This window comes from Neopsephotus bourkii, unplaced genomic scaffold (assembly GCF_033783945.1).
Source record: "Neopsephotus bourkii isolate Nb327-2 ecotype Australia unplaced genomic scaffold, CSIRO-AGI_Nbou_v1 NB_1570, whole genome shotgun sequence".
Taxonomy (NCBI): domain Eukaryota; kingdom Metazoa; phylum Chordata; class Aves; order Psittaciformes; family Psittacidae; genus Neopsephotus; species Neopsephotus bourkii.
Window position 1 is genome coordinate 1 of NW_026902046.1, and position 26,036 is coordinate 26,036.

Consider the following 26,036-nt stretch of genomic DNA (forward strand, 5'->3'; position numbering starts at 1 on the left):
CACTGGAGCAGCTTGCTCTAGGCCCCTGTGTCCAACCTGGCCTTGAGCACTGCCAGGGATGGGGCAGCCACAGCTTCCCTGGGCACCCTGTGCCAGCGCCTCAGCACCCTCAACCAACCAAGCCCTAAACCAGTACAAGTCTCCATACTTGGCTCATTCTGGTGGATTTCCCTGCCTAATGCAAACTGTTTGGCCCATCTTTGCATTTGCTGCAGTGGTCACCGAGGACAAAGTTCTGTGTGGAGCTGTGGGGTGAACATGACATGGGGAAAGCTTCTCCAGGTCCCTGCTGCTGGGCTGGGGGAGTCCCAAAGCCCCCCTCAGCCACCCCAGGGAGCTGTCATCTATGGGGAGAGAAGGGGAATAAGAGAAGTGGAAGGATGCTCTGGGGGGAAATGTTGTCTGCTCTTTAGAAGAGGTTGGTGAACAGTGGAAGTGAACATGTGCAAGTAAGACTCTAGGGAGACCTTAGAGCAGCTCCAGTGCCTAAAGGGGCTACAAGAAACATGGAGAGGGACTTTGGACAAGGGCCTGAAGGGACAGGACAAGGGGAATGGCTTTAACTTGCCAGAAAGGAGATTGGGATCATTTTGGCCATGTGATTGTGCACGAGGCTTTTCGTTCGGATCCTCCTGTGCGGCCCTGTGCAGCTGGTGGTGCAGCTGTGTGGTCCCCCTTTGCCTGCTGTTGGATCTGGGAACGGTGCGGAGGGAAGTGCCTGCCCCTGTGAAGACATGCCGGGAGGCGGGGGGGGGGTACAGGAGCCCTGAACTCTCAAAGCTCAGCTAAGATCTGCTTACCTTGGAGGGTGGTGGTGGGGGCAGTCTTCTGATGTGGGCTTTGGTTGCTTCGTGCAATAGCCACTAGGTGGTAGCTTGCTCCTCCTGCATGGCTCGGGGAGGCGGCTGCTCCCAGCACCCCGCTAAGTCGTGTTTTGGTCTGGAGAGCTGGAGCCAAGAATCCCACCGACAGCAGGGAATCCCCTGCAGTGGTGCATCCAGCTCTGGAGCAGCAACACCAGAGGGACATGGGGCTGCTGGAGCGAGCTTTAGGGTCTCTTCATCCCAAACCAATCTAATTTTGCAGTGTTGAAGCATGAAATGAGAAGAAGCCCCTGCAGTTTCCGATGCTGTCTGAGGTGCACTCCAGGCTGGAGGTAGCACCCGCCGGGACTGGGTTTGCTCTGGAGGGTGTCACTGCGTGCTTCAGCTTCCTGGGTGCCAGCACTGTCCTCTGAGTCACTTCCAGGCGTTGAGGGGCTGACCCTGTGCTGGGTTCAGCTTCGCTGCTTCCCTTTGCTTGCCTGCAATGGGAAGAGTCAGGACGGGCTGAAGGAGCCAGAGGAGGTGAAGGGGAGCTGCTGGAGGAGGAGGAGGAGAAGGATGGCTTCTGGCTCACTCCAGCACTGGGTGCACTGGGAGCCTCCTGGTATGTACGCGTGGTAGAAAGGGAGCAGTCACTGCCTGATGAAGTGTTGCAGTAAATGAATAATGTAGATAAGCTTGAGAACAGTGTGGTTTTCTTGTTGGTGCACATGGCTCATCCTGGAAAGGTGTTTCTCACCCATAGAGGGAGTGTTCATGTAAGAAAAAGGGATTTAAACCTGCATCTCCAGCTTTAGGACTCGGAGAGTAGTGAGCACTGAATGAGCACCTTGTGTCCTTCTTGTGCTGCACATGTCCTGGGTGGTGCTGGGTGTTACTGGTCTGGAAGGTGGTGGTTGCTTGTTGGCTTGGGTTTGGTTATTAAAACTGAATGAGAACAAACGTGGGGATGGGTTGGGGGAGCAGCATGCGACCTTGCTTCAGTCTTTGCCTGAGATGGGGATTCTGGGTGCTGGTGCAGGCAGCATTGTGCTTTCTGTTGGCTGTGGGGCTCAGCTGCAGGGCTATGGGTTCATCCCTTACGTGATTACAGACATATTTTAAACCTTCCCTTCCACAGATACACATAAACACACACAGAGTTTTATTGGAAAATACCTACAAACCGATGCTGTGCTGCTGACAAGCCCTGTGACACACCAGCACTTAGGTTCTTTAGTTCTCTGCCTGCTGGGCTGGAAGCTCGTGTCCCTGCAGGTAGCTCAGCACATTCCTCACTGGTGTATTCTGCACCACTTTCATGAGTAAAGAGGGCTCAAAAGTGAAGTGCCAGCATGTTCCGTAGAGCAGGGTTCAGTGAGGAGACCACTGCATCTCTTGGGACAATGCCAGGGCTTGGTTTGTGATGGCTTCTTTCCTTGTAATAGGAAGTGCTTTCTGCAGAGTGTGTTGTTCATGCTGTGCATGGCTGGCTTCTCCCCTTCCTGAAATAGGGCTGAGCTGCACATTTGGTTCCTCTCTAATTCCCTTGAAATAATATGTGTGCTTGTGAGAGCAAACCATCTCACTGAGGTGAAAAGGTTCTCACTCCCAGGATGCAAGAGCTGGTTTGAAGACTGAGACCTAATTTTTTCTCCAGTTTAATTCACTGCTGTTTATCAGAGCTTGTGCTGGTGTAATTTCTTTTCCTCCTGGATAAGGGAAGGAGAGATGATGGGTCTCGTGGAATGGGCAGCTCCTGGCAATGGCTGGATCCAGCAGCCGGTCCAGGGGCTTAATTAAAGTAGTTTATGAAGCTAACGGCACATTTCCAGGTTCCTCTTGCAGCTTCGTGTGCAAGTGTTTAAGGACCATACTTCGCTTGGGTTGTTCTCATGGTTTGCCTCCATCTCGGAGCTGGACACAGAGGGGAGTGTGGCACCTCAGGAGTGTGGCACAGCTGCACCTCTGCTGTGAGGGCCCTCCCTCAGTGCTGGGCTCTGCACAGAGCTCCAGCAGCAGATAATGTTCTGTGCCATGGGAGCGGAAATGGTCAAAACCAGTGAACAAAGTGTCACTGAAACCTGTTGAGAGCAGTTGTAGAGATGATTTAAAAATACCTCAGCGGATGTCACTGGCCTTGTCTAACATAGAATCATAGAACCATAGAATCCCAGCCTGGTTTGGGTTGAAGGGACCTTAAAGCTCATCCAGTTCCAGCCCCCTGCTGTGGGCACAGACACCTTCCACTAGAGCAGGTTGCTCCAAGCCCCATCCAGCCTGGCCTTGAACACTGCCAGGGATGGGGCAGACACAGCTTCTCTGGGCACACTCACAGGGAAGAGCTTCTGCCTAAGAACTCATCTCAGTCTCCCCTCTGGCAGGTTAAAGCCATTCCCCCTTGTCCTGTCCCTATGGGTCCTTGTCCAAAGCCCCTTTACAGGCACTGGAGCTGCTCTAAGGTCTCCCCTTAAGGAGCCTTCTCTTCTCCAGACTGAACCAGCCCAGCTCTCTCAGCCTGGCTCCATAGGACCTGGGTCACTTTTTACTTGCTGTTAGAGATTCTGAATTGCTCTCTTTGGCAGCAGTCAGCAGATAGAAATTGATTCACAGGCTTTGAAAATACAAAGGAGAGACAAAGGACAAAAAGGAAATAGCTCCTTTAGATCAGGAACTTAGAAACATAATTGGTCTTCTATAGAGAAAAACATTACATGAGACATTTGGGCTGCTCTTGGGTCAGATCATGATTGGATCATAGATCTTATTTGGCTCACCAGAGCTCAGGCCGTGGTGGTGGGTGGTACAGAGCAGTGCACTGGAGCCATGGGCCGCTCAGGCATGGGCTGGCTGTGGATTTTGGGATGGTTGATCACAGTTTATGGGTCTCAGAGCATGAAGTAAGCCTGTCTCATGGCTGAGTAGTTGCTGGTTCCAGTCTAACTTCAGGCAGTGTCACTGCAATTCTTGACAAAGCATCAGCCCAGTTGGCTCAGAAAATGAGTCTTCATCCTTATGCTCTAACAGACTTCCCTTTGCCCCAGGGTTGGAAGCTCTGGCCATGGATCAGAAGGGCTATCGACGAGAGAGTTTCCAGAGCAGCACTAGTGATGAAGATATGCTGGAAATAGCAGGAGCATCTCTGGACTTCTCCATGGCAGAGGACGACCCACCTCTAGACAGGGAGATGGGAGGTAACACTCACACATCCCTCTTCTTTCTGCTTTTCATAAGGGCTTTTGGTGGGGTTTGATGTTAGTATTTTCTACATGGCCCCCCTGGCTCTGCCTGGGCTGGGTCTTGGGATTCACAGCACCAGCGTGGATGGTTCTCAGGATTCTGCTCTGCGTTGCATCTGTGAGCAGACTTGTACAGAGCAGCTGAATGCATGCTCAGTGTCAGGTTTGGCTCCCAGCATTGCTTCATGGTGGAGGCTGCTGGGAGGTGTCTGCTGTAAGCAAAGCAGAAAATCTTACAGTAAATGGCCATTGCAAGAAGCATGTGAGTGACTTTGTTGTGGTGGGGAGGCAGTGCTTGTCCATCTCCAGCAGCCGAGCTGTTGTCCTCGGAAAGGTTCTGAGAACTTTCCCCAGTAACCTCTCAGAAGGGAAAACTGCTCTCTTAGCCATTTGTGGGGTGTCCTGTGCCACTGCTTTGCTTTTAGGGATTCTGGCTTGCCCTTTCTGAAGCTTCCAAAGTAGCTGTTCTAGAGAAGAGGTGCCCCTGCCACAAGGGGGTCATGAGTGTGGTGGGCAGGATGACAGTGCAGGGTGGTTCTTAGGGGTGTGTGGTACAAGCAGAGGCTTCCCTTCCCTCCTGCTTTACTGTAATCTTAAGGGTTGTCTATTGTGGAGAGAATCTCAAGCTGTGTCAGCACAAAGGGGTTTGGTACTGAGCTTGTACCCAGCCAGAGACACTCACCTTCTCTTCCACCACACATCCAGCTTGAGCCTGAGGCTGTGAAATGAGCAGAGGAGAGATGAATCTGCTGGGTTTCCTGAGCTTTGGCACTAGACAAGCACAATCTGCCTGACTTTTGTCTTCAGTGAGTTATCGTAAATTAGTTTAAAAGCAAAACCACAATTTGGGCAGCAGAGAGCAGTCCTCCATGACCTTCCATACACCTTCTCGTCCTCTCCTTCCCCAGCTTGTTTACTACAGGGCAAAAATGAAAAAGAAATCCTTCTGTTTGGCTTCTGAGCCATGTGTCTACCCCTAAGTAGTGCAAGCGAAGGCAGGCTGCCTTGAATGGCACCTCAGTAGCTGAAACAACCAGCAATTCTGCTGCAGGGGGTGCTGGAAGGAGGATGGGATTCTCTCTGCTTGGCTCAGTCCCTCTTGCTGCTGTCAGGCACTCATGGGGGAAGAATCTCTGTGGCTTTCAGCAGCTGCAGTAACTGAATGGTAACATTGGTTTGTGGTTAAAGAGCGTCTGTGTGCACACAGAGGGGACAAGTGCAAGGTGGACACACCGAGTGCAGCGTTCCCTGGGCTCCATCTAACGTGACAGAGGGTGGCTGGTGTGTGGGGTAAGCTGCAGTGCAGGTACCGGGCAGGGTGCTCACTCCAGTTTGGCTTTGGGAATCCGCCTGGTTTGTGTCGGGTGGGACCTCAAAGCTCATCCAGTTCCAGCCCCCATGGGCTGAACACCTCCCACTAGAGCAGGTTGCTCCAAGCCCTGGTCTATAACAGGTCATGTCTGGGGTCCACTTCAGAACCCCTCGCACAGAGCTTGGAATAACAACTTGTGACTGAACTGACTTCTGAGGATCTAAGACTTATGAGTGTGTGCAGAACTGCTTACATGAAATAATCATATTATGGTGTTGGTAACAGAATAGTAAATTCCTGGTGTCTGACCTGCTGGTGAGATCTGCTTTACTGTAGCCATTGGGGTCCCAGCTCTATGAAGCTGAATGCGTGCTCATGTTCAATCTTTAGAGAGAAGGAGCTGAATTCTTTAACTTCTTGTAAGGAAACAAACTTAGAGGCGGCACTGGGTAACTGGAGCTGTGTTTACTTTGCTGCTGCCTTGAAGCAGCACTTGGTTGTTTCCCTCCTTTTTTAAATGCTTTTTTTTCATCTCCAGTGAGGGTGTTTGAAGGCCTGTGGCTACTTCTATGGAAGAAGCAAGGGTTCCACCCGGCATGTGTGGTTTGGAGTGCTGGAGGTGGCAGCACTTTGGGGGCTGCCCTGAGCTTTGTGGCAGAGAGGAGCAGTTCCCCTGTGGGAGGCTCTGACTTTTGGCAACATGCTCAAGTCCACAGTAGGGTTGACATGAAATAAAAGAGGAAAATGAAAAGTGGAAAGAGCTGCTCACCCAGATACCAGTTTCAGTTCACTCTGCAAACTTCTCCTGTGACTTCAGGAGCTGTTTGCTGGTAAGTGGTTGGGTGCCAGGTGTGCAGCATGAAGATGTGGTGGCACAGGCCCAACTGGAGCTGGAGAGGAGGGAACAGAAGTTCTCCCATGGTAGGGTTGACTGTAGACCCCTGTCTGGGACCTGCTGGTATGTGAGTGAGGGACGTGTTTTGGAATCAGAACTCAGAATCCCAGCCTGGTTTGGGTTGGAAGGGACCTTAAAACTCATCCAGTTCCAACCACCTGCCACAGGCAGGGACACCTTCCACTAGAGCAGCTTGCTCCAAGCCCTGTCCAGCCTGGCCTTACCACTTTCTTCAAGATTCACACCCTCCTGCAAGAGTGATGGCATCCCAGGCTTCAAAAACAGCCACAACTGGAGCTTATGGATCTTGTCAAGCAACCAGAGGAAGCATCTCCTGCTGCTTGGTAGGTTTGTAAATCCAGAGTCCATTTGGCAGCCAGTGCTCCTCCATGTTTCCTTATGAGCCCTTGACTGATGAGTGACACCACTCTTGCACTGGTCAGGTCCCCCATGGGAACCACCAGCCTTGCCTGCTGCCCACAGCACGGGATGCTTGTGCATGTAGGATCTTTGTGCCTAACTGGTATATGCTTCCCAAAGGCCAGAGCTGTTCAAGAGCTTCAGCTGAAATGCAGATACTCTGAGTAACTCAGACTTGATTTAGACTGGGCTATGGTGGCTTTTAATACCTGCCACTGTGGTGTCTGGCTATGGAGAACCCCTGTGAGTAGCACATGATCCCACTCTTCCCTGCTCTGGTTCAGACTTCAGCATTCCGTCAATAGAAGGTAACAAACAAGGCTTTCCTGGATTATTTTATTTCCACACTGTTAAGTTGTACCTGGGAATCAAGATTGGCTTTTTAAGGAGCAGCCCCTACTGCTTTTCTGGTTTTCCTGTAGTCCAGATTGTGGCATTACACCAGGCAGCGAGTGCCTTTACACAAGGCAGTAAGCGGTATTTACACCAGGCTGTGGCATTACACCAGACTGCAGGTGGGTCTTGGCAGTGCTGTCTTAGAATTGCTGTGAAAGCACAGCTGTTAACCCTGGCCAAAGGGGTGAGGAGGTGGCACACTTGGTGAGGATTCAGTCCTTCCTCCCAGGTGTTGTTTCATCTTACTGGCATAATGTCCCTGCTGTGCCACGGCGATGGGACCACCGCCACACGTGATGTTCAGGGTGCATTTCTCCAGCAGTAAATCTTTTCTGCTGGTTGATTGAAGGGGTTTAAAAAGAAAAAGCTCTTTTCCTTATTGCCTTTCCAGGTATTGAGCAATGACTTGCAGAGCATGATCTGCTGACACTTCAGTTTCCAAGTCAGACATGCTGACTGAGCCAGACACTATGTACACTTGTCTCTACCCCTGTTCTGCGTGGACACTGAATTTCTTTGCTCTCTCGTAGTCCCACTGCAGTCCTACAAAGGCAGCCGAGGAGATGCTGGACACCAGCCCAAGCTCTCATCAGAGCAGGCACCACTTGTCCAGACCCCTCTGAACACACTGAATAGTCAGTACAAGCAGAAGTGAATGGAGTTCCACTGTTGCTTTCCTCCTGTTTCAAATCCAGAAATTTATGCCTTGAGCATCCTGTGTCTTTAGCCAGTTGCTTTTATATGAGAAAACTTTCCCTGTTGCTCCCCAAAAGTTTCATTTGCTTAAGAGCTGCTAAAGGAAATCCTGTCCACAGCTCCAAGGGTGCCCAAATACAGGGTCAGGTACATTCTGTCTGCAGCCCTGTTTTTGTTGGTTTTTTGTTTGTTTGGTTGGTTGGTTTTTGTTTTGTTTTATTGTATTTTTTAAGAAAGACAGGATTTACAAGTCCTGGTTCCTTTAGCAAAGTCTGTTGGAGCTGAGGAGGTGTAGTACCTGAGCATTGTGGTAGCTTCTGCTGAGCTTTAGATCACAGGGAGCAGAGGGAGGATGTTGTTCCCCCTTTTCAGAGGAAGGCTTAAATGTTTCATGGCTGGAAGGTCCACTTTTTGCTGTGGGATTTAAGGTTTTTTCTCTTTAAGCTCTAAGGGCAAGAACTGAGAATTTTAATAGCAAGAAATAACACCCCAAGTGCAGCAGGGCTCACAAAGCTTCGGTTTCCCATGGAGTTCTGAGTTTATCCACCAGTTCTCTGGACACACTTGCTCTGTGCAGTGCAAGTGGAGGCAGGTGGTGGAGCTAGATGCAGTATTCAAAGAATCACAGAATCCCAGCCTGGTTTCAGTTGGAAAGGACCTTAAAGATCCTCCAGCTTCAACCCTCTTCCACTAGAGCAGCTTGCTCCAAGCCTTGTCCACCCTGGCCTTGAACACTGCCAGGAATGAGGCAGCCGCAGCTTTTCTGGGCACCCTGTGCCAGTGCCTCAACACCCTCACAGGGAAGAGCTCATCTCAATCTCCCCTCTGTCAGGTTCAAGCCATTCCCCTTGGCCTGTCCCTACAGGCCCTTGTCCCAAGCCCCTCTCCAGGTTCCCTGCAGCCCCTTTAGGCACTGGAGCTGCTCTAAGGTCTCCCCTTCAGGAGCATTCTCTTCTCCAGGCTGACCCAGCCCAGCTCTCTCAGCCTGGCTCCAGAGTAGAGCTGCAGCATGCTTCTCAATGCCATCTAGCTGCTGTTCTCCAAAGGTCTCCAAAGGCCAGGGTTTGCTGGCCAGGGAATTTCATTGCCGTGCTGCCCCTTGGGCAGGTGAGACTGATTCACCCACACATCAGAAGTGCTAATGGACCACCTCTGATCCCTGTGCTGGGAGTATTTCACCTGTTTTTTTTTTCTTCTCCCGCCTTCCTCCTTGACCTCTGGCCAGAGACCCAGGGCTGGCATCAGCCTCTGGCTGGGCATCTGGGCAGACCAGAGTCAAAGTTTGCAGGGTGTAGTGTTTCAGGCTCGCCAGACAATGGGTGAATGACAAGCTATCACTAGTGAATTGCATCCCGAAGAACTTAATCACCATCTCCTTTGAGCTCTTACCTCCATGGGACAGCAAGATAAGGAGTGCTCCTGGGGCCCTGGAGGGTTTGGGGAAAGCTACTGCCTGTGTGAGAGGGTGGAAGAAAGATTCAGTACCTGCCTGCCCGCTGAGCAGAGATCGTGGCTGCTGGCTCATAGCAAGCAGAAGAGCAGCTCGATGGGCAAAGAAAGGGTTTTTCAGTGCCTCTGTGACTGTGTAGATTCCAGTGTCAGGAATCTACAGACAGTCAAGCTGAAGTTTGGCTTGCTCCAGACCTTTGCAGATGTGTGTGGAGCAGGGCATATCCCAGGCTGATGCAGCAGCAGCATCTGGGGGTGATGTGTGTACTGGGTGTCACTCTGTAGGCAGGCTTTGGGTGAGGTGGTGAAGGGCCAGGTTGCAGTGGCTTAATCATAGCTCCTCCAGCTCCAACCCCTGCCACAAGCAGAGAAACCTTCCACTAGAGCAGCTTGCTCCAAGCCCCTGTGTCCAACCTGGCCTTGAGCACTGCCAGGGATGGGGCAGCCACAGCTTCTCTGGGCACCCTGTGCCAGCGCCTCAGCACCCTCACAGGGAAGAGCTTCTGCCTAAGAGCTCATCTCAGGCTCCCCTCGGGCAGGTTCAAGCCATTCCCCCTTGTCCCAGTTCCCTGGTGCAGTCAGCTTTGGGCTGTGTGCAGTCTGTACAGCACAGCAAACAGGCTGGGTTTTGTCCCAAGGATATATTGCCCCAGGTAAAACATCCCCAGTGCTGTGAGCAGCTCCGCTCACAGCTCCGGGGTGCAGCCTCCGCGCTGGGCTTACCAGGAATCGCCATCTGGACGTAGGAGCTGCCCGGTGCCTGCCGGCGAGGGACGATGTGGCTGTGCCGCCTCAATCCTGCCCTTCAGCAAGGTGCAGGGCTGACCCATGTGACGGCCGGTGTGACGCCAGGCCCGGCGTGTGGGGAGGGCCCCGCACCGCTGCCGGCTCCTCTGTGCATCAGGGTGCTGCCGTGAGACACAGGAGCTCCCGCGGCCCTTGCCCCATGGGACAGCGGCCGCGCTGCCAACGGCGCTCCCGCGGGAGCAGCGGCTGAGCCACGGTGAGGAGGCTGCAGGCATGGAGGAGGAGGGATGTGAGCCAAAGGGGAGCATGTCCGTGTGTGGGCAGCCGGAGCCGTTGGTGCCTCCGGAGCTGCTCTGCAGCTCCCTGGGTGAAGGGGTGGTGGTGGGTGATGGAGGGCTTGCAGCTGGGGGGGCTCTGGGGTTTCTGCTGTGTAATGGGTAATGGTGGGTGGTTTGCTGCCCATCTCCCTTTTGCCTGCAAACCCTTTCCTTTCCCAGGTCTGCTTGAGCAGGCGTGCAGGCTCCTCACCGGGCTGTCCTCTTTCCATGCAGGACAGCTCCTAAACCCCATGGGCTTGCTGGGTTAAAATGGCAGATGCTGTGACTTTAACAAGCACTGCCTGTTTCTCTCCCTGAGCCAGACAGACTCTCTGAAGTGGAGCATTAACCCGTTTTAGGGAGAAGAGGTGATCAAAATACTGACAAATCTGTGCTGAAGGAATGAGCTGTACTCCCCTAACAGGGTTGTGCTTAACTTGCTGTCTCTAGGCACTAAATGACTCAGATCTCTGTACCTTAGGAGCTGTACATTCATCTTGATTGCGTTTCGGCAAGGCTTTCTGAGGCTTGTTTTCTTCCATTTTTCAAAGGAGGTTATCGTAGGATCCTTGATTTGCAACAAGCTGAGGCAGGAAATGTAATCTTGATAAATATTTATGTCTGTCAGCCATGTTACAGTTGAGTGTTGCTCCTGGAAAAAGAAAAAGGATGTTTCCTCATGATGTGCTGTCAGACGGGCACCTTATCCTCTGCTCTGAATGTGCTGTGTGTGGCTGGAGACCTCAGGGCTCTGGGGACCACAGCCTGGGCTGAATAGAGTTGGTACCAAACAGTGCCTGGTCCCCAGCCTGGAAGTCAGGCCCAAACGTCCCTTCTGCACATGGCCTTGTCCTGAGAGCCCTCAGCTGTGGTTGTGTTATGGATGGGATTGTGCAGACAGTACCTGTGGGACTTCCAGTGCTGTGGATTGGGGTGGTGGGTGACCTGTGGTGCTGTGCAGAGTCTGTGCCCTCGGGCTCTGATCCATGTTGCTCTGTGGCAGCTCTGAGCAGGGAGCGTGTTCCCAGGACAGCTGAAATTTGCTTGTCTGGGCAGTTATTCCAGAAGACTGAGCAAGGAATGACCCTGATCTCATCTTGCAGAAAATACTGCTCAAGGGAGTTAGGGAGGTTTAACACTGCTTTATAGAGGCTGGTTTTTAGGACAGCTCTATCTTTTTATCTTTAGATAAACTCCTGGCTGGGCTGCTTGGCTTTGGGAGGTGAGGGCTGGGGAGGTGATCATTCATCTTGCCCTACTCAAGGTAGACTCAGTGTTGTCTTCTGCAATTGCTGGGCTTGGTAGAAACTCGTCACCCACACTGAGCAAAGCCTCAAAGACCCCCCCACCAGAGGCACCTCATTATTTGTAAGTGAATCATAGAATCCCTGTCTGGTTTGGGTTGGAGGGGACCTTAAATCTGTGGGTTTTCCCCTAAGTCAGTGTTTTGGTGTTGTTCTTTTCCTTAAAAGGGGGAAAACTAAGAAATGCTCAGTTTTCCCTCTTCTTCCCCACCAGGGTTTTCCTCGTACAATGGAGGAGGGATGAATGGTACAAGCACAATGATGGATTTCCTGGAGGAACCTCTTCCTGGTGTGGGCACCTATGAAGATTTTAACACTATAGACTGGGTGCGAGAGAAGTCCAGGGATCGGGACAGACACAGAGAGGTAAAATCTCATCCTACTCCTTGTGGCACTGATGGCAGGATGATGAGCCTGCTGGAGCTGATCTGTGTTCTGACTGCGGCCTAGGGAGGCACTTAGGAGAGAGACCTGGGATTGCCCTTTGGATGGGCATGGAGATCCTCTCCACAGGAGCTTTAATCTGGGCACCAGGGACATGGCATGTTGCAGTTTATCAGTTGCTACTTCTGGAGGCCTGGATTTATTGAAAAGCTGTGGTGGATTTCTAATACACATCTTAAATGCCTTAATGGCACGTTTCCTTAGGCCACAGCGGACTTGTTTGAGACTGGACCATAGCAAAGCCTGCAGAGCTTTGCTGTCAGGGAGTGTCAGTCCCTGAGAGAGATGCTCAGGGAAGCTGCATGGTTATTTGCAGTATTCTGGAAGAATCACATTGCTCTTCCTTGGTTTACAGTGGAAGGATCTAAGCACTGTGGTTCTGTTTACTGATGAAGAAACAGGTCACTCTTCTGCTCACACCATTGCACTGTGAATGATGCTCCTCCTGTTGGGTTTGTTTGTGCTGCATGTTTGAGAAGATGACGTGCATTCTTTGAGGCTTTAAGTCTCTCAGGCTAAGTGCAGTTCTTCCCAGGACTTCACCACTTTCTGCAATTCAAGGGATCCGCTTAGAAAGCAGGGAACGCTTGACATAAAGCACTGGTGTCCCCACGGTGCTCCTGATCCTCCATGCCCTTGCTGGCAGACCTTGGCGGGGGGGTGATGACTGAGCTCAACTGGTCTAGGTGCTTTCCAGAATATTCTTTCATGATTCTTCTTTTCCCCTGAGCCTCACAAACCAACCTGTGTCCTAGTGACAGTGCACAAACTGGGCACCGTCCCTGCTCACTGGGAGTGCACACAATACAGTGTAATGCCTGAACTTGAGCGAATGCAGTTCCAATTTAGAGACTCCAATGTTCCCACTGCCTCCTACCCAAAAACCTATTCCCACCTCTGAGTGAAGAGTACAGAGCCAAAAGACCTCTCACACACATGCACATATGCTCACATGCATGTGTGATGCCCATGATGGAACAAGATGACCTATTTCCTATCTGCCTGAACGACAAGACAGCTTCTGTCTTCCTCAAAAGAAGTTGAAATCAGGTCAAGGCAGAAGTTTCTGCTGGTCAAAGTGTAGTGTTGGCTCAATGAAATATAAAGGAAATAGCTTTGGCATCCACCCCACCAAGCCTCCATTCAGTAGCAGTTCCACTCACCAGCAGCATGGCATTTGAAAGAGGAAAAATCCAGAGAATTCAGGCAGAAAGGATTCTTACTTTCTTTATTCCTCACTTACTGAGTGGTAGTTGGCTGCATCAATGTGCCTTTTTGTCTGGGAATATAGTGGTGTCCTGGAATGCTTCCCCTGGGAGAGGCAGAGGGCTGATGGGTGCACAGTAGCAGTTCTGTCACCCTTTTGTCCACCTGTCAAGAGGAGTGAGACTGACAGGCTTCTGCCGGCCCTGCTGGGTGCAGGCAGACCGGGGAGCTCGCCCTTCCAGGGCACCTTGGACGGGTCAGAGTCCCACTGCCCAGTGCCACCATTCCTCTGTGTTGGCATTAAACCTACCACTTGCCTTGTGTTCAGCTGAGCAGCACTTCACAGAGCCTCCTCTGCTCAGGGCAACTCTTGTTTGTGTTACAGATACGAAGGCTGTAGCTGGAGAGTCTGAAGTGCTGATGGCAGCTTCTGTGTGCTCTCATGGTACCAGTATCAATCTCAGTGGTATGAGTATCCATGAGGCACAAAGTTTCTTCAGTGTCCAAGTTGGCCTGTGGCATAGAATAACACACTGTGGTCTGTGAATCACCATGTAGCTTTAGAGCATTTACACCAAAGTGTGTCAGTGTCTTAGTGGATTGTTGTTTCTTTTTGGAACCTTTCCTAGATCACCAGTAGAAGCAAAGAGTCCACATGGGCACTGATACACAGCGTGAGTGATGCCTTCTCTGGCTGGCTGTTGATGCTTCTCATTGGGCTGTTGGCAGGTAAGAGCAAACCTCGGTTTAAAGTTAAGTCCTGGTTCTGAGCTGCAGCATCGATTCCTCCCACAAACCCCAGCAGGTTGTTGGAGCAGGAGACCTCATCCCTGGAGCATGGGCTGTGCGAGGGGCTAGCTGATACTGATTCCTCTGCCACAGCTTTGCTATTTATGAAGAATTACTTTTAAATGCTTTGATTTATGGAGAATTAGAATCATAGAACCATAGAATGGTTTAAGTTGGAAGGGAGCTTAAAGTCCATTCAGTTCCAACTCCTGCCATAAGCAGAGACACCTTCCACTAGAGCAGCTTGCTCCAAGCCTCATCCAACCTGACGTTGAACACTGACAGGGACGGAGCAGCCACAGCTTCTCTGGGCACCCTGTGCCAGCACCTCAGCACCCTCACAGGGAAGAGCTTCTGCCTAAGAGCTCATCTCAGTCTCCCCTCCGGCAGGTTCAAGCCATTCCCCTTGGCCTGTCCCTACAGGCCCTTGTCCAAAGCTCCTCTCCAGGTTCCTTGTAGCCCCTTTAGGCAATGGAGGCTGCTCTAAGGTCTCGCCAGAGCCTTCTCTTCTCCAGGCTGAACAAGCCCAACTGTCTCAGTAGCAGAGGTGCTCCAGCTCTCTGATCTTGCTCTGACTCCCTTGAGAAGGTCCACATTCCTCTTGTGTAATCCATCAAAGCAGAGCTTATAAAAGTGCTGGGTGTCACACTGTGGAGGGGGTCTTTGAAGGCTCTTCACTGGACCTGGAGAGGGTAATGCCAAGGGTGCTAGGAAGATTTTCTTCTTTCCCCCTCCCCTGCCACTCTATTTGGATATAAAGTGAGAGGGGGTATCTGCAGTCAGGCTTCTTTCAGAGCTTGACTGGCTGAGACCTTCTGAACAGCTTCAGCATAACCTTTGCCCCTTGTGCTGGAGGAGCACCTCAGCTGGAGACGGGCCTTCCTGAGAGGGAGCAGCCCAGCTCCCGGCCCCAGGAGTAGATGAAAGCTGCTGTTAATGTTTAGAGCAGAAGCCGGTGTCCCATTAACTCGAATATCTGCTGACTGTTTATTGCCACCTCTGGAGCTTGTGCCAGGACTTGTTCACGTGGAGCAGAGGTCTCTGCTTCTGGCCTCAGTGCTGAGCTGGTGTTACAGCTGAGAGCAGAGCCAATGACAGCACTTACTTGTGGGGACTGTAGGAGTTGTTCTTAACATAAGAACAAGAAACTCAAATCTGAGTTACCGGCTCTCTGCTGCCTGGCTTTCACTTGGCATGCTTACAGCTTTCCCCTGGTTTTAATTTTATTTAAATGGGCTAGAAATGTTTTCTCCCAGTTCAAAGCTATTCCTGTCACACCTTTAGTATTGTTAAGTACTTTGGAGGCTGATGACACATACTCCAGAAGTGCCCCATATCCCCCTCAGCCCACTCATTGTGCTGTATTAATCAAGTGCTTTTTCAGTGCCATTGGGCAGAAGTGATTTCTGGTGATCACAGAATCCCAGCCTGGTTTGGTTTGAAGGGGCCCAAACCTACCCAGTTTCAACTCTCTGCCCCATGCAGGGACACCTTCCACTAGCGCAGCTTGCTCCAAGCCCTGTCCACCCTGGCCTTGAACACTGCCAGGGATGGGGCAGCCACAGCTTCTCGATGCAGTTTGTAGTGTTTCAGCCTTTAAAATATTATTGGCCATGTTTTGCTTCCTGACCTCATTTCAATGTGTATAGATCCTTTAGCAAATCTCCCCATTTAGCTCTCTATAGAATACAAAGTGACTGGAGGCAGAAATACCAGTGCTGCTCTACATGCTGGGATGTGAGTGAAAATGTAGCAGGCCAGACTGAAACCTTCAGATGTGTGAGTCTCAGCAAGGGGATTATTACACTTCTTTTTCCTTTCTTCCTTCAAACCAGGTTCCTTGGCGGGGCTGATTGACATCTCTGCCCATTGGATGACAGATCTGAAGGAAGGAGTGTGTTTAGCAGGCTTCTGGTTTAACCATGAGCACTGCTGCTGGAAATCCAACACAACCTTTACAGACAGAGACAAGTGTCCTGAGTGGAAGAGCTGGTCCCAGCTCATCCTGGGCCATGGAGAGGTGATGTGTGTCTACAGCTGGTTTTAGAGTCCCAGACTGGGTGGGTTGGAAGGGACCTTACAGCTCATCCAGTTCCAACCCCCTGCCACAGGCAGGGACACCTTCCACTAGAGAAGGTTGCTTCAAGCCTCACCCAGCCTGGCTTTGAACTTTAAATGTCCCTTCAACCTAAATTATTCATGATTCTATGAGTGGGTTCATTTGTTTCACTCAGAGGAATGCAAGGTGAGCTCAGGTCTTGCGTTTCTGGCAGCTGTATCCAGGGAGCCACCTGCCTGACTGGGACAGGCCTTACCCTGGTGCCAAGCTATTTGTGCATCTAGTTTCCTGTTTTAAATAATGGTCTTTGGGTATAGGATTGGTTCATACTCCGATAACCAAGGAACATGACTTGTCCTTGGAACCTCACAGTTGCTGTAGTTCTTTCTGTTTTGGGCTGATAACTTTATGTGGCGTTACCTGCTATTTCTGTACTTGCTTCAGTGAAGAGGCTCGACGTGATCTCAGCTGAAATGATCTCATTTGGGTTCCTTTCTCTGCGTTCCAGGGGGCTTTTGCATATATTCTCAACTACTTCATGTACGTTGTCTGGGCCTTGCTGTTCTCCCTCCTTGCTGTGCTGCTTGTGAAGGGCTTTGCTCCTTATGCCTGTGGCTCAGGGATCCCCGAGGTGAGTGAGGATGAGGAGGGAGTTTTTAAGTGGGCTGGGGAGCCACCACCAAAAGATTCCACATCCCTGCTGTGGAATAATCATTTCTTGCACTTTAGAAATAATACATTTTATTTTCCCAGACTATTGTGAAACATGCCTAATACTTAGGTCTTCACGCAGTCCCTTTAAGAGCTCAAATGTGTCAGCATTTGGTGTGGGAGACACGAATGAAAGCACACTGTGTAAAGGCTACAAACACCAGATTTTTCTTCAGCAGGGTCAGTAGCCCTGAAGGAAGGAATGAAGTGGCTGTTTGAGCCCTTGCATGGTGGGGTATTTGTGCTGACTATGTTATTTTTGATAGCTGGGGTGACGGGGAAAGCTGTGAGCAGGATTGGGAGCACCCAGTAAAACAGGAGCTCTGCCTAGGGCTTGACTGAAAGCCTGTAGAGCTTTGTGTGCTTGACTTCCAGATCAAAACTATCTTAAGTGGTTTCATCATTAGAGGCTACCTGGGGAAGTGGACGCTGATCATCAAAACCATCACCTTAGTGCTGGCTGTGTCCTCTGGGCTGAGCCTGGGCAAGGAGGGGCCCCTGGTGCATGTCGCCTGCTGCTGTGGGAACATCTTGTGTCATCTGTTCACCAAGTACAGGAAGAACGAAGCCAAGCGCAGAGAGGTACAGGGGAATGCCTCTGGTATGGGGAGACTGCTGGGGCTGGAGCTTTGCCTCGGGTATAAGTTGTTCTCTTTTGGCATGTTCTTGGTGTGCCTCAGTGTGACACTTCCTTGCAGCAAAAGCCATTGTGGTTAGGAAGGGACAGCACAGCAGTGCAGGTTGTCATCTTGTTTGTGATGGAAGCATTCACTGCACTAACCTCCACCTCTGCAATGCTTGTTGGTTGGCCATGCAGCTCCAGAAACTGGTTTGGGAGTTTTTGAGAGACCTGGACTTGGCTGTAGGAATAGAATGAAGAGCTTTGCTTTCAGGGACTCAGTGATGAGCATGGTGTAAGAACTATGCTAACATCTAATGTGAAGCTTTGGAGTGTTTCCTCACAGTGCTTCACATGAGTCAGTGGAGAACAGTTCATGTGGGATGTACAGTACCACATTGGCCAGTTTACCTTCTGCTAAGCCAAACAATGGAATGCACCCAATGGACTGGTTTTGGGTGGCCCCCAGCTCCTCTAGTTACACTGCATGAGAAATGCTTTGAATGTGAGACAGCAAACATGGGAGAAGTCAGTGTTCCAAGGTGGAATTGCTGCCATGCTGCTTTACTGGGGCTTTATCTAAGGTAAAAGTGTGAAACCAGCTGAAGTAGGAAAAGGTACTTGCCATGATGGCGCTTCTACTGATTTGGGTGGGCGTGTTGAAATGCCAACACCAGTGGGTGTGTAGTTCCCTGCAGCTCTTCTCCCTGAGGAGCTGGCTCACTCCACTATTGCCCTGCTGTCTGTAAAACAGGCCAGACTTGGCTGACTGAGCACTCGCTGGAGATGAAAACTGCAAAGTTAAAGACAGACACGAAGGTTGGGGGTGTTTGAAAATGCCTTTTGGTTTCTCCCACAGGTTTTATCAGCAGCTGCAGCTGCTGGAGTGTCGGTAGCGTTTGGTGCCCCGATCGGAGGAGTGCTCTTCAGCCTGGAAGAGGTAACAGCAGCATTTTCTGGTGGCCCTTGGCGAGCTGTTTGATTGCAAGGACTGACCCTGCTGAGTTAAAAATCCCGCCCATAACTGCTGAGGCGTAGGAGAGCCTCCTGAGTACTGCTCGGTGGTGTGTTTACAAGGCCAATCAATCTAAAAGCTCATTGGGGTTTCAGGTAATTCTTGGGAATACTGGAGAACTTGTTGGATAATGTCTATTCGAAGCTTTGCTCTAAACCCATTGGTTTCCCATGGTCTGCCTGTGCCCAGCACCACTGACTGCTCGCAGCTACAGCCTCCCTCATGTTTGCCATGCGCCCACCCGGTCCTGAGAGCTCTGTCCCAGGGTACCTTGGGAACAAACTTACCTGGCTCATTGAACCCCTTTTCTTCCCAAGGAGCTTCCAGTCCTTGTCCTTCAGATCCAGATGTGAAATGTGTCACTGCTGTTTGCTTCAGGGCTTAGAGGAGGAGTGGGATGGTTTTGCTCAGCTGAGCACAGTTGTGATGGCAGCTATGCCAAGCACTGTTGTTTAGAACATCTGGACCTTGCAGAGCATGCAGGACAGAAAGTTCTCTGATTCAACTCACAGCTGATTTGTAACAGTTTTTATTATCTGAGTAAGTTACCTCCAGGGATAGAAGGGTTGAAAAGGACCTTAAAGCTCCTCCAGTTCCAAAAGCCATGGGCAGGGACACCTTCCACTAGAGCAGGTTGCTTGGAGCAACCTGGCTAGAACACTGCCAGGGATGGGGCAGCCACAGCTTCTCTGGGCACCCTGTGCCAGTGCCTCAGCACCCTCACAGGGAAGAGCTTCCCAGGAGCTCTTCTCAGTTTCCCTTCTGTCAGGTTAAAGCCATTCCTCTTGTCCTGTCCCTACAGACCCTTGTCAGAAGTCATAGAGGGCAGTTGTTCACTGTTGCTCACTGGAACTGAGCAGGCCACAATCAAGCCTGGGGTGCTTGGCTGGAGAGGAGAGGACTGTACCTAGCATACATTGATCTTGATCCTTGCTTCTGCTTCATGCAGTGGTGATTTTGTTACTGGGCAGTGGTCGGTGGAGCAGCAAGTGTTGAAGTGACTGACTCTGCCTTGTTTCTCCTCTTAGGTCAGTTACTACTTTCCTCTCAAGACACTGTGGCGCTCCTTCTTCGCTGCTCTGGTTGCGGCATTCACCCTGCGCTCCATCAACCCCTTTGGGAACAGCCGCCTGGTTCTCTTCTATGTGGAGTTTCACATGCCATGGCATCTTCTGGAGCTTGTGCCCTTCATCCTTCTGGGCATATTTGGGGGGCTTTGGGGGGCTTTCTTCATTCGCAGCAACATTGCTTGGTGCAGGCGGCGCAAGACGACCAAGCTCGGCAAATACCCTGTGCTGGAGGTGTTTGTAGTGACAGCCATCACAGCTGTGCTGGCCTTCCCTAATGAGTACACCAGGATGAGCACCAGTGAGCTGATCTCTGAGCTCTTTAATGACTGTGGGATTCTGGACTCGTCCAAGCTCTGTGAGTATGTGAATGATTTCAACAGCACCAAAGGGGATGACCTGCCAGACCGAGCTGCTGGCCCAGGAGTTTACACTGCCATGTGGCAGCTGGCTTTGGCCCTTATAATGAAGGTCTTCATCACCATCTTCACCTTTGGCATGAAGGTAAGAATTGCCTGTAAATGAGCTCACATTGTGCTGCTGAAACCCCAGGTCTTAGTTTTATTTGCTCAATAAACACGTTTTCCTCCCCAGGCTCGGTTAAGAAGGGGACAGAGTGATAGACTCTAATTATTTGTTCTGTTGCTTGTAGCTGAGGGCAGTAGAAACCCTTTAGCTTGAGTGGGTGTGAGGTACAGATGTTGTTGTCACTGAACTGGTGTCTCAAGGGTTCATGTCCCCTTTTCCAGATGCAGAATGCTGCTACATTGTCCAACTTTAAGCCTTTCTAATATATATGCAATAGCTGATGGCAATGCAATTGATGTCTTTATTTGTAAATGCTTGCTTATAGCTGTTCCTTGCTCAGATGGTTTTGATCTTGCTTGGTGGCAGCCTCCTGAGCTGGCCAGGGTCTGAGCTTTCCAGCAGTGGGGTTCAGCAGGTGGAGTGACCTGTAGTGTAACCTCTAACTGAGCCCTGTTTTGAACTTCTCTCACTGGAACAACTGGTTTTGAACATTCCTTTGCAATGTGTGGGGAGCGAGGCCTTGACCGATGGTGTTTCTGCAGGTGCCCTCGGGTCTCTTCATCCCCAGCATGGCAGTGGGTGCCATTGCAGGCAGGCTGCTTGGTGTGGCCATGGAGCAGCTGGCCTACTACCACCATGACTGGGCCATCTTCAGTGGCTGGTGCAGCCAAGGAGCTGACTGCATCACTCCGGGCCTCTATGCAATGGTTGGGGCTGCAGCGTGTCTGGGTGAGCAAGGAGTCCATGAAGTCCAAGCTGTGCTTTGGGCTTGGTTGACCATGTGGAGACATGTAGGAGTGAAATGCTGCTGTTCTCACAGTCCATAGAATCTGGCTTCATCTCCAGAACAGGAGCCCTTGTTGTAGAATGCATGATGTTGTAGAAGCACTGGAACAGGCTGCCCAAGGAAGTTGTGAATGCCCCATCCCTGGCAGCATTCAAGGCCTTCTCTTGCCAGCACCAGCATGTCATTGGACGTGGCAGGTCTCAGTGGGGAGCTCCTGACCATGCAGCAGAACAAGGGAGGCTGCCTAGCGACCTCAGGTTTTCCTGTGGGCTTTTAATTCATTTTACTTCCTGTTCTGGCCTTAACTCTTGTGAAGCAACTCTTCTTTCAAGCACTCTGGGTTTTGGTAACACTTCTTCCTCTTGGCTGGATGTGAGAAGTTGAGTGCATGTGGCTAAACTTCAGTTTCACTGTATTTCCCAATCCTTCCTCTGTGGAATAATGTGCTTAACTCTTAAGGGATTTAAGGACTCAAGAGTATCAGAAGAAACTCTCATGTCAGGAATAGTAAAAGCATGCCACCAAACCTCATCTTTGGCCTTTTTAAAGGGGAAACACCTTGTTTACATGTAATTGATGAAAATAAATATTCTTCTTCATTAACTCTTCTTACCACTGCACAGCACTAAAGGGTGTGTGTCCCTTTAGGAGATGGTATTGGAGCAAAACTGCATGGCCAGGCTGTTTTTCAGCTAGCTAAGTCACCTGAGAGAAGGTTAGTCAGTCATCTTTTAAGGTTCCTTCTAAGTTGAAGGGAAACCCATCAAAACCAGGTAGCAAACCCTTGTGAGCCAGCCCATGGCATCATGTTCTGGATGGGATGGGAGGTTTCAGTACTGTGTTCTGCTCGTGTTTGGTGTCCCCTGCAATGCTGAATGTGATGCAGGAGTCCAGCAGTACAAGACCTTCTCTAGAAGGGTTGGCAGATGCAGCTCTGCTGCCTGGAACCCCCCAGAACTGCCTGCTCATGTCCTCTGTCATCTCCTGTTGTGTTTGCAGGTGGCGTGACCCGAATGACAGTGTCACTGGTGGTCATTATGTTTGAGCTCACTGGTGGACTGGAATACATCGTTCCACTGATGGCAGCAGCCATGACCAGCAAGTGGGTGGCTGATGCCACTGGGCGGGAAGGCATTTACGATGCCCACATCCGCCTCAATGGGTACCCTTTCCTGGAGGCCAAGGAGGAGTTCTCACACAAGACACTCGCAATGGACGTAATGAGGCCGCGGAGGAATGATCCTCCTCTGACTGTCATCACTCAGGACAGCATGACCGTGGAGGACGTGGAGAGCATCATCAGTGAAACCACATATAGTGGCTATCCGGTGGTGGTGTCCCGCGAGTCCCAGAGGCTTGTTGGGTTTGTTCTCAGAAGAGACCTCATCATTTCAATCGGTAAGAGGAAAGATACTGTGTAGATGAATGATGCCATCAGAGGCCTTAAATGGCACCAGCTGTAATTTACTTGAGGAGTTTAGGCATCCAGTAGCAATGGTGTTTGCATCCCCAAGCAGCATGGGGTCTGCACGCAGTGAGTGTGAAGGACAGGATGACTTCTTGGTGCAATCAGCATGGCTCTGTTGAATTCATGAACCTTAGGGCATGAAGGGGGGGACTTCTCGCCAGCAGGAACTAAGCCTTCCTGACGGTGGATGACTGGACTGTGGAAAGCTTTCTTAGCTGTTAATGTTTATTTCATTAAGAAAAAGTCTGGTTGGTCCAGGCACTGAGTATTGGGTCACTTCTGAGGTGGTGCTCTCCAACCTGTAAATACCTCTCTTCACCGCTAGCCAGCCTGGTCTTTCACTTGTTTCACTTGGTGGTTGAGTAGTGCATGGTGTTGGCAGGGCTTGCTAAGCACTGTCCTGGCATCACTCAGATGTGTGTTGACCTCCTTTGGAAACAACTTTCCCATGGTACAGTTTAGGGCACGTTTAGGCTCCTCTTGATCTCAAGTTTCTTAGAAACCTTCAAGTGCTGTTTCTCATCATGAGACCTGAGTGGAAATTCTGGTCATGTTGTCTCTCATTGGCCTGGGTGAGGCCATGTGGCTTCTGGTGGTGCAGCAGGAGAAATCTGTGTGTTAGGGTTGAGTGCTGTACAGGCATCTAGCACTCCTGCACTGGAGTGGAGGCTGGGCATCGGGGTGCCAAGCCCTGTGCTGTAGTGCCAGTTGAATTCCTGTGGTGTGTGTGCAGCTCCGAGCAGCCATGCTGAGCCTGGGTGAGCTCCTCACCTCCTACACCTGCACCTAGCAGAGTTCATGTGAGCCCCATGGTGAGCTGGAGGAAAGGATGGATCCAGCTGAAGCCACATATCCCTCTCTGATCGGGATGCCAGAGCAAGGAGTAGGATGGTGCTTACCTTAAAGCTTATCCAGTTTCAACCCCCTGCCATGAGCAGGGACACCTTCCACTAGAGCAGCTTGCTCCAAGCCCCTGTGTCCAACCTGGCCTTGAGCACTGCCAGGGATGGGGCAGCCACAGCTTCTCTGGGCACCCTGTGCCAGCGCCTCAGCACCCTCACAGGGAAGAGCTTCTGCCTAAGAGCTCAGCTCAGTCTCCCCTCTTTTATCATGCACATTGCCTTCCTTCTGAGAGGCTGCTCTGTGGGATAGCCATGAATTCTTGCATTTGTGTTATTCTGAATCTCCAGGGACTTATTAAGAGTAATCCTCCCCCCAGAGATAAGCACTGCTGTGTGCCACAGGAGGGGATTTCACCCAGCTCTGGTGCTGGGGCTGCCAGGCCAGCCCCTTCCCAGGAAGCCTTGAATGTAAATACCAGATTGAAGCCTGGACTGCCTGTGCAGCCCGAGAGTAATGCACTATGTAAATACCTGAGTGAGTGCATGTACTGAACCCGGTTTTATTCCTGACACTATCATGGGCATGGAGCCTGTGCCAGTACATATAAGTGCTTAAAAATACTTGTGAAGTTGCTCTGCACAGGACCCAAATCAGTGAGTGATAAAGTACAAAGCATTTTATCTACCTCCTCTTAAAATTGGGAAGTTAAAGATCTCCAGAACTTGCCTTTACATGGCCAGAGCAAAACACGAGAAACGTGTCACACCCTCCTTGAGTCCCTGGTTGCCTGGAGAAGCAGCTCAGGTGAAGGGAAGGAATAGACTTTTAAGGCAGAGATGAAAGGGTATGTGCTCTTTGGTTTGGAAAAGAAAGGGAGGGATAATACTTAATCAAATGTTCCTTCTTCCAGAAAATGCCCGGAAAAAGCAGGATGGGATTGTGAGCACTTCAGTTGTTTATTTCACTGACCACTCTCCCCCGCTGCCTCCAAGCGCCCCCTCCATGCTGAAACTTAGGAGCATCCTGGACCTCAGTCCCTTCACAGTGACAGACCAAACGCCCATGGAAATCGTGGTGGATATATTCCGCAAGCTGGGATTGCGCCAGTGCCTGGTGACTCATAACGGGTAAGCATGCTGCAGGCAGGGCCCTGGGCTTGGGGATTGCCTCCTCTCCTTCAGTGAGCAGAGGGCTCTGAGCACCAGGGGAAGCAGCTCTGGAGCAAAGCACTTGTGAGAACACTGAAGCAGTAACATAAAGCCTGTAAGGTGAGGACCCAGCTCCATGCAGTGATGAATCTGTCAAACTGATGGAGAGGGCTCACAGCCTCCTCTCAGATCTGCTCATAGGTATCATGCAACTACTGGAATTCACTTTGATGCTGCTCAGAAACAGTGTTTTCTGAGGGGGAAGGAGTGAAGGCAGAGATGGAAATGGAGGGATCTGCTGTTCTCTGAAGCATGGCACTGGCAGGGATCCTCTCCCTGTTCCCTGCTGGGGGGGTACTTGGACCTGCAGACATTCTGCCTAATTCCCTCCCTCCTGGCATGCACCTTTCTGAAAGCACAGTTGCTGAGATCACTAGGAATTAAAATTATAGGATCAGACCAGTTTGTGCTGGAAGGGACCTTAAAGCTCATCCAGCTCCAACCCCTGCCATGGGCAGGGACCCCTTCCTCTAGAGCAGGCTGCTCCAAGCCCCTATGTCCAACCTGGCCTTGAACACTGCCAGGGATGGGGCAGCCACAGCTTCTCTGGGCACCCTGTGCCAGCACCTCAGCCCCCTCACAGGGAAGAGCTCCTGCCTAAGAGCTCATCTCAGTCTCCCCTCTGGCAGGTTAAAGCCATTCCCCTTGGCCTGTCCCTGCAGGCCCTTGTCCCAAGCCCCGCTCCCCCCCCCCCCCGGGTTTCTTGCAGCACTAAACATTCAGGTTGATCTTTTCAGCAGAGGTGGGTGTTAGTAATGATTAATATTTGTCTTTTGGTCATAACCTCCTAAGTGTAAATCACTGACAGTTTCTGCTGGGGCTTGTGAGCACTCTACATTGTGCAGAGTGTCCCACAAAGGTACTTCAGCTCCTGCAAGGCATTAAAGTGTGAAGCCTGTGAGAGGCAGGATGCTTTCTGTGCATGCTGGTGCCCTGAAACTGTGGTTCCCTTTTTCAGGAAGCTCCTTGGGATCATCACTAAGAAGGACGTTCTGAAGCACATTGCACAACTGGCCAACCAGGACCCAGATTCGATACTCTTCAACTAAAGGCAGACAAGGAGGTATTGTGTGTTCAACACAAAAGGACCATCCTGGATACACTTCCCTATTTTTATTGAAAACATGGAACTGTTTTCCAAGTTTTCTTCAAAGGAGCTGAAGAAGATACTTTTTTTTTCTACCAGATACCGATTGCACTACATAATCTGTGGAACAGAATCTTCTTTTTAGAAGAAAAAAGATACTTTCATTACGTTGCTTTTGTGAAGTTGCATTGGAAAGATTCCATGAAGGAGTAAAAGCAAAATGCTATAGAATTGGATCTCTTACTTTATTTGGACATGGGGAGGAAAAGACAAGCTCTGTTCCTTCAGAAGCTTTGTAGGAGGAGGATTTTGCACACAGCACTCAGGTGGTGGCAGAAGGATGTGGTTGTAACTCAGGGGTGGTGGATTCCCAATTAGCCGCTTGGGAACAACAGGAACAGTCAAAACTGGCAGGGCGGGGAATCATTGGCTGGCTGAGGGTGTTCTGCTGAGTGAAGGTAAGAGCCCCACAAGCCCAAACCCCCAAGAGCAGATCTCCCGGGCCTAGGTTGGTTGGGATGAAGCTGCTTTTGATGAATCTGTGAATGTATTCAGTGCCTCTGCGGCTGCCTTGCCAGGAGAGTCCTGAGGAGGAGGCAGGAGGTAACAGCTGTGTTCTCACCGTGA

General features: G+C 50.8%; 1 protein-coding gene across 1 annotated transcript; it reads left to right on the forward strand.

Annotated features, from left to right (window-relative positions):
* The first annotated feature begins 1,404 nt into the window (after positions 1-1,404).
* LOC133221870 (H(+)/Cl(-) exchange transporter 5) lies at positions 1,405-25,640 on the forward strand. Its single transcript, XM_061371084.1, has 13 exons — positions 1,405-1,428; positions 3,848-3,997; positions 11,793-11,944; positions 13,858-13,957; positions 15,853-16,037; positions 16,585-16,707; positions 17,163-17,369; positions 18,266-18,346; positions 19,450-19,992; positions 20,559-20,745; positions 21,803-22,201; positions 24,025-24,241; positions 25,281-25,640. Exons 2-13 carry the CDS (start codon positions 3,865-3,867, stop codon positions 25,369-25,371), a joined length of 2,418 nt encoding a protein of 805 aa, XP_061227068.1. The 5' UTR covers positions 1,405-1,428; positions 3,848-3,864; the 3' UTR covers positions 25,372-25,640.
* The last annotated feature ends 396 nt before the right edge of the window (positions 25,641-26,036 follow it).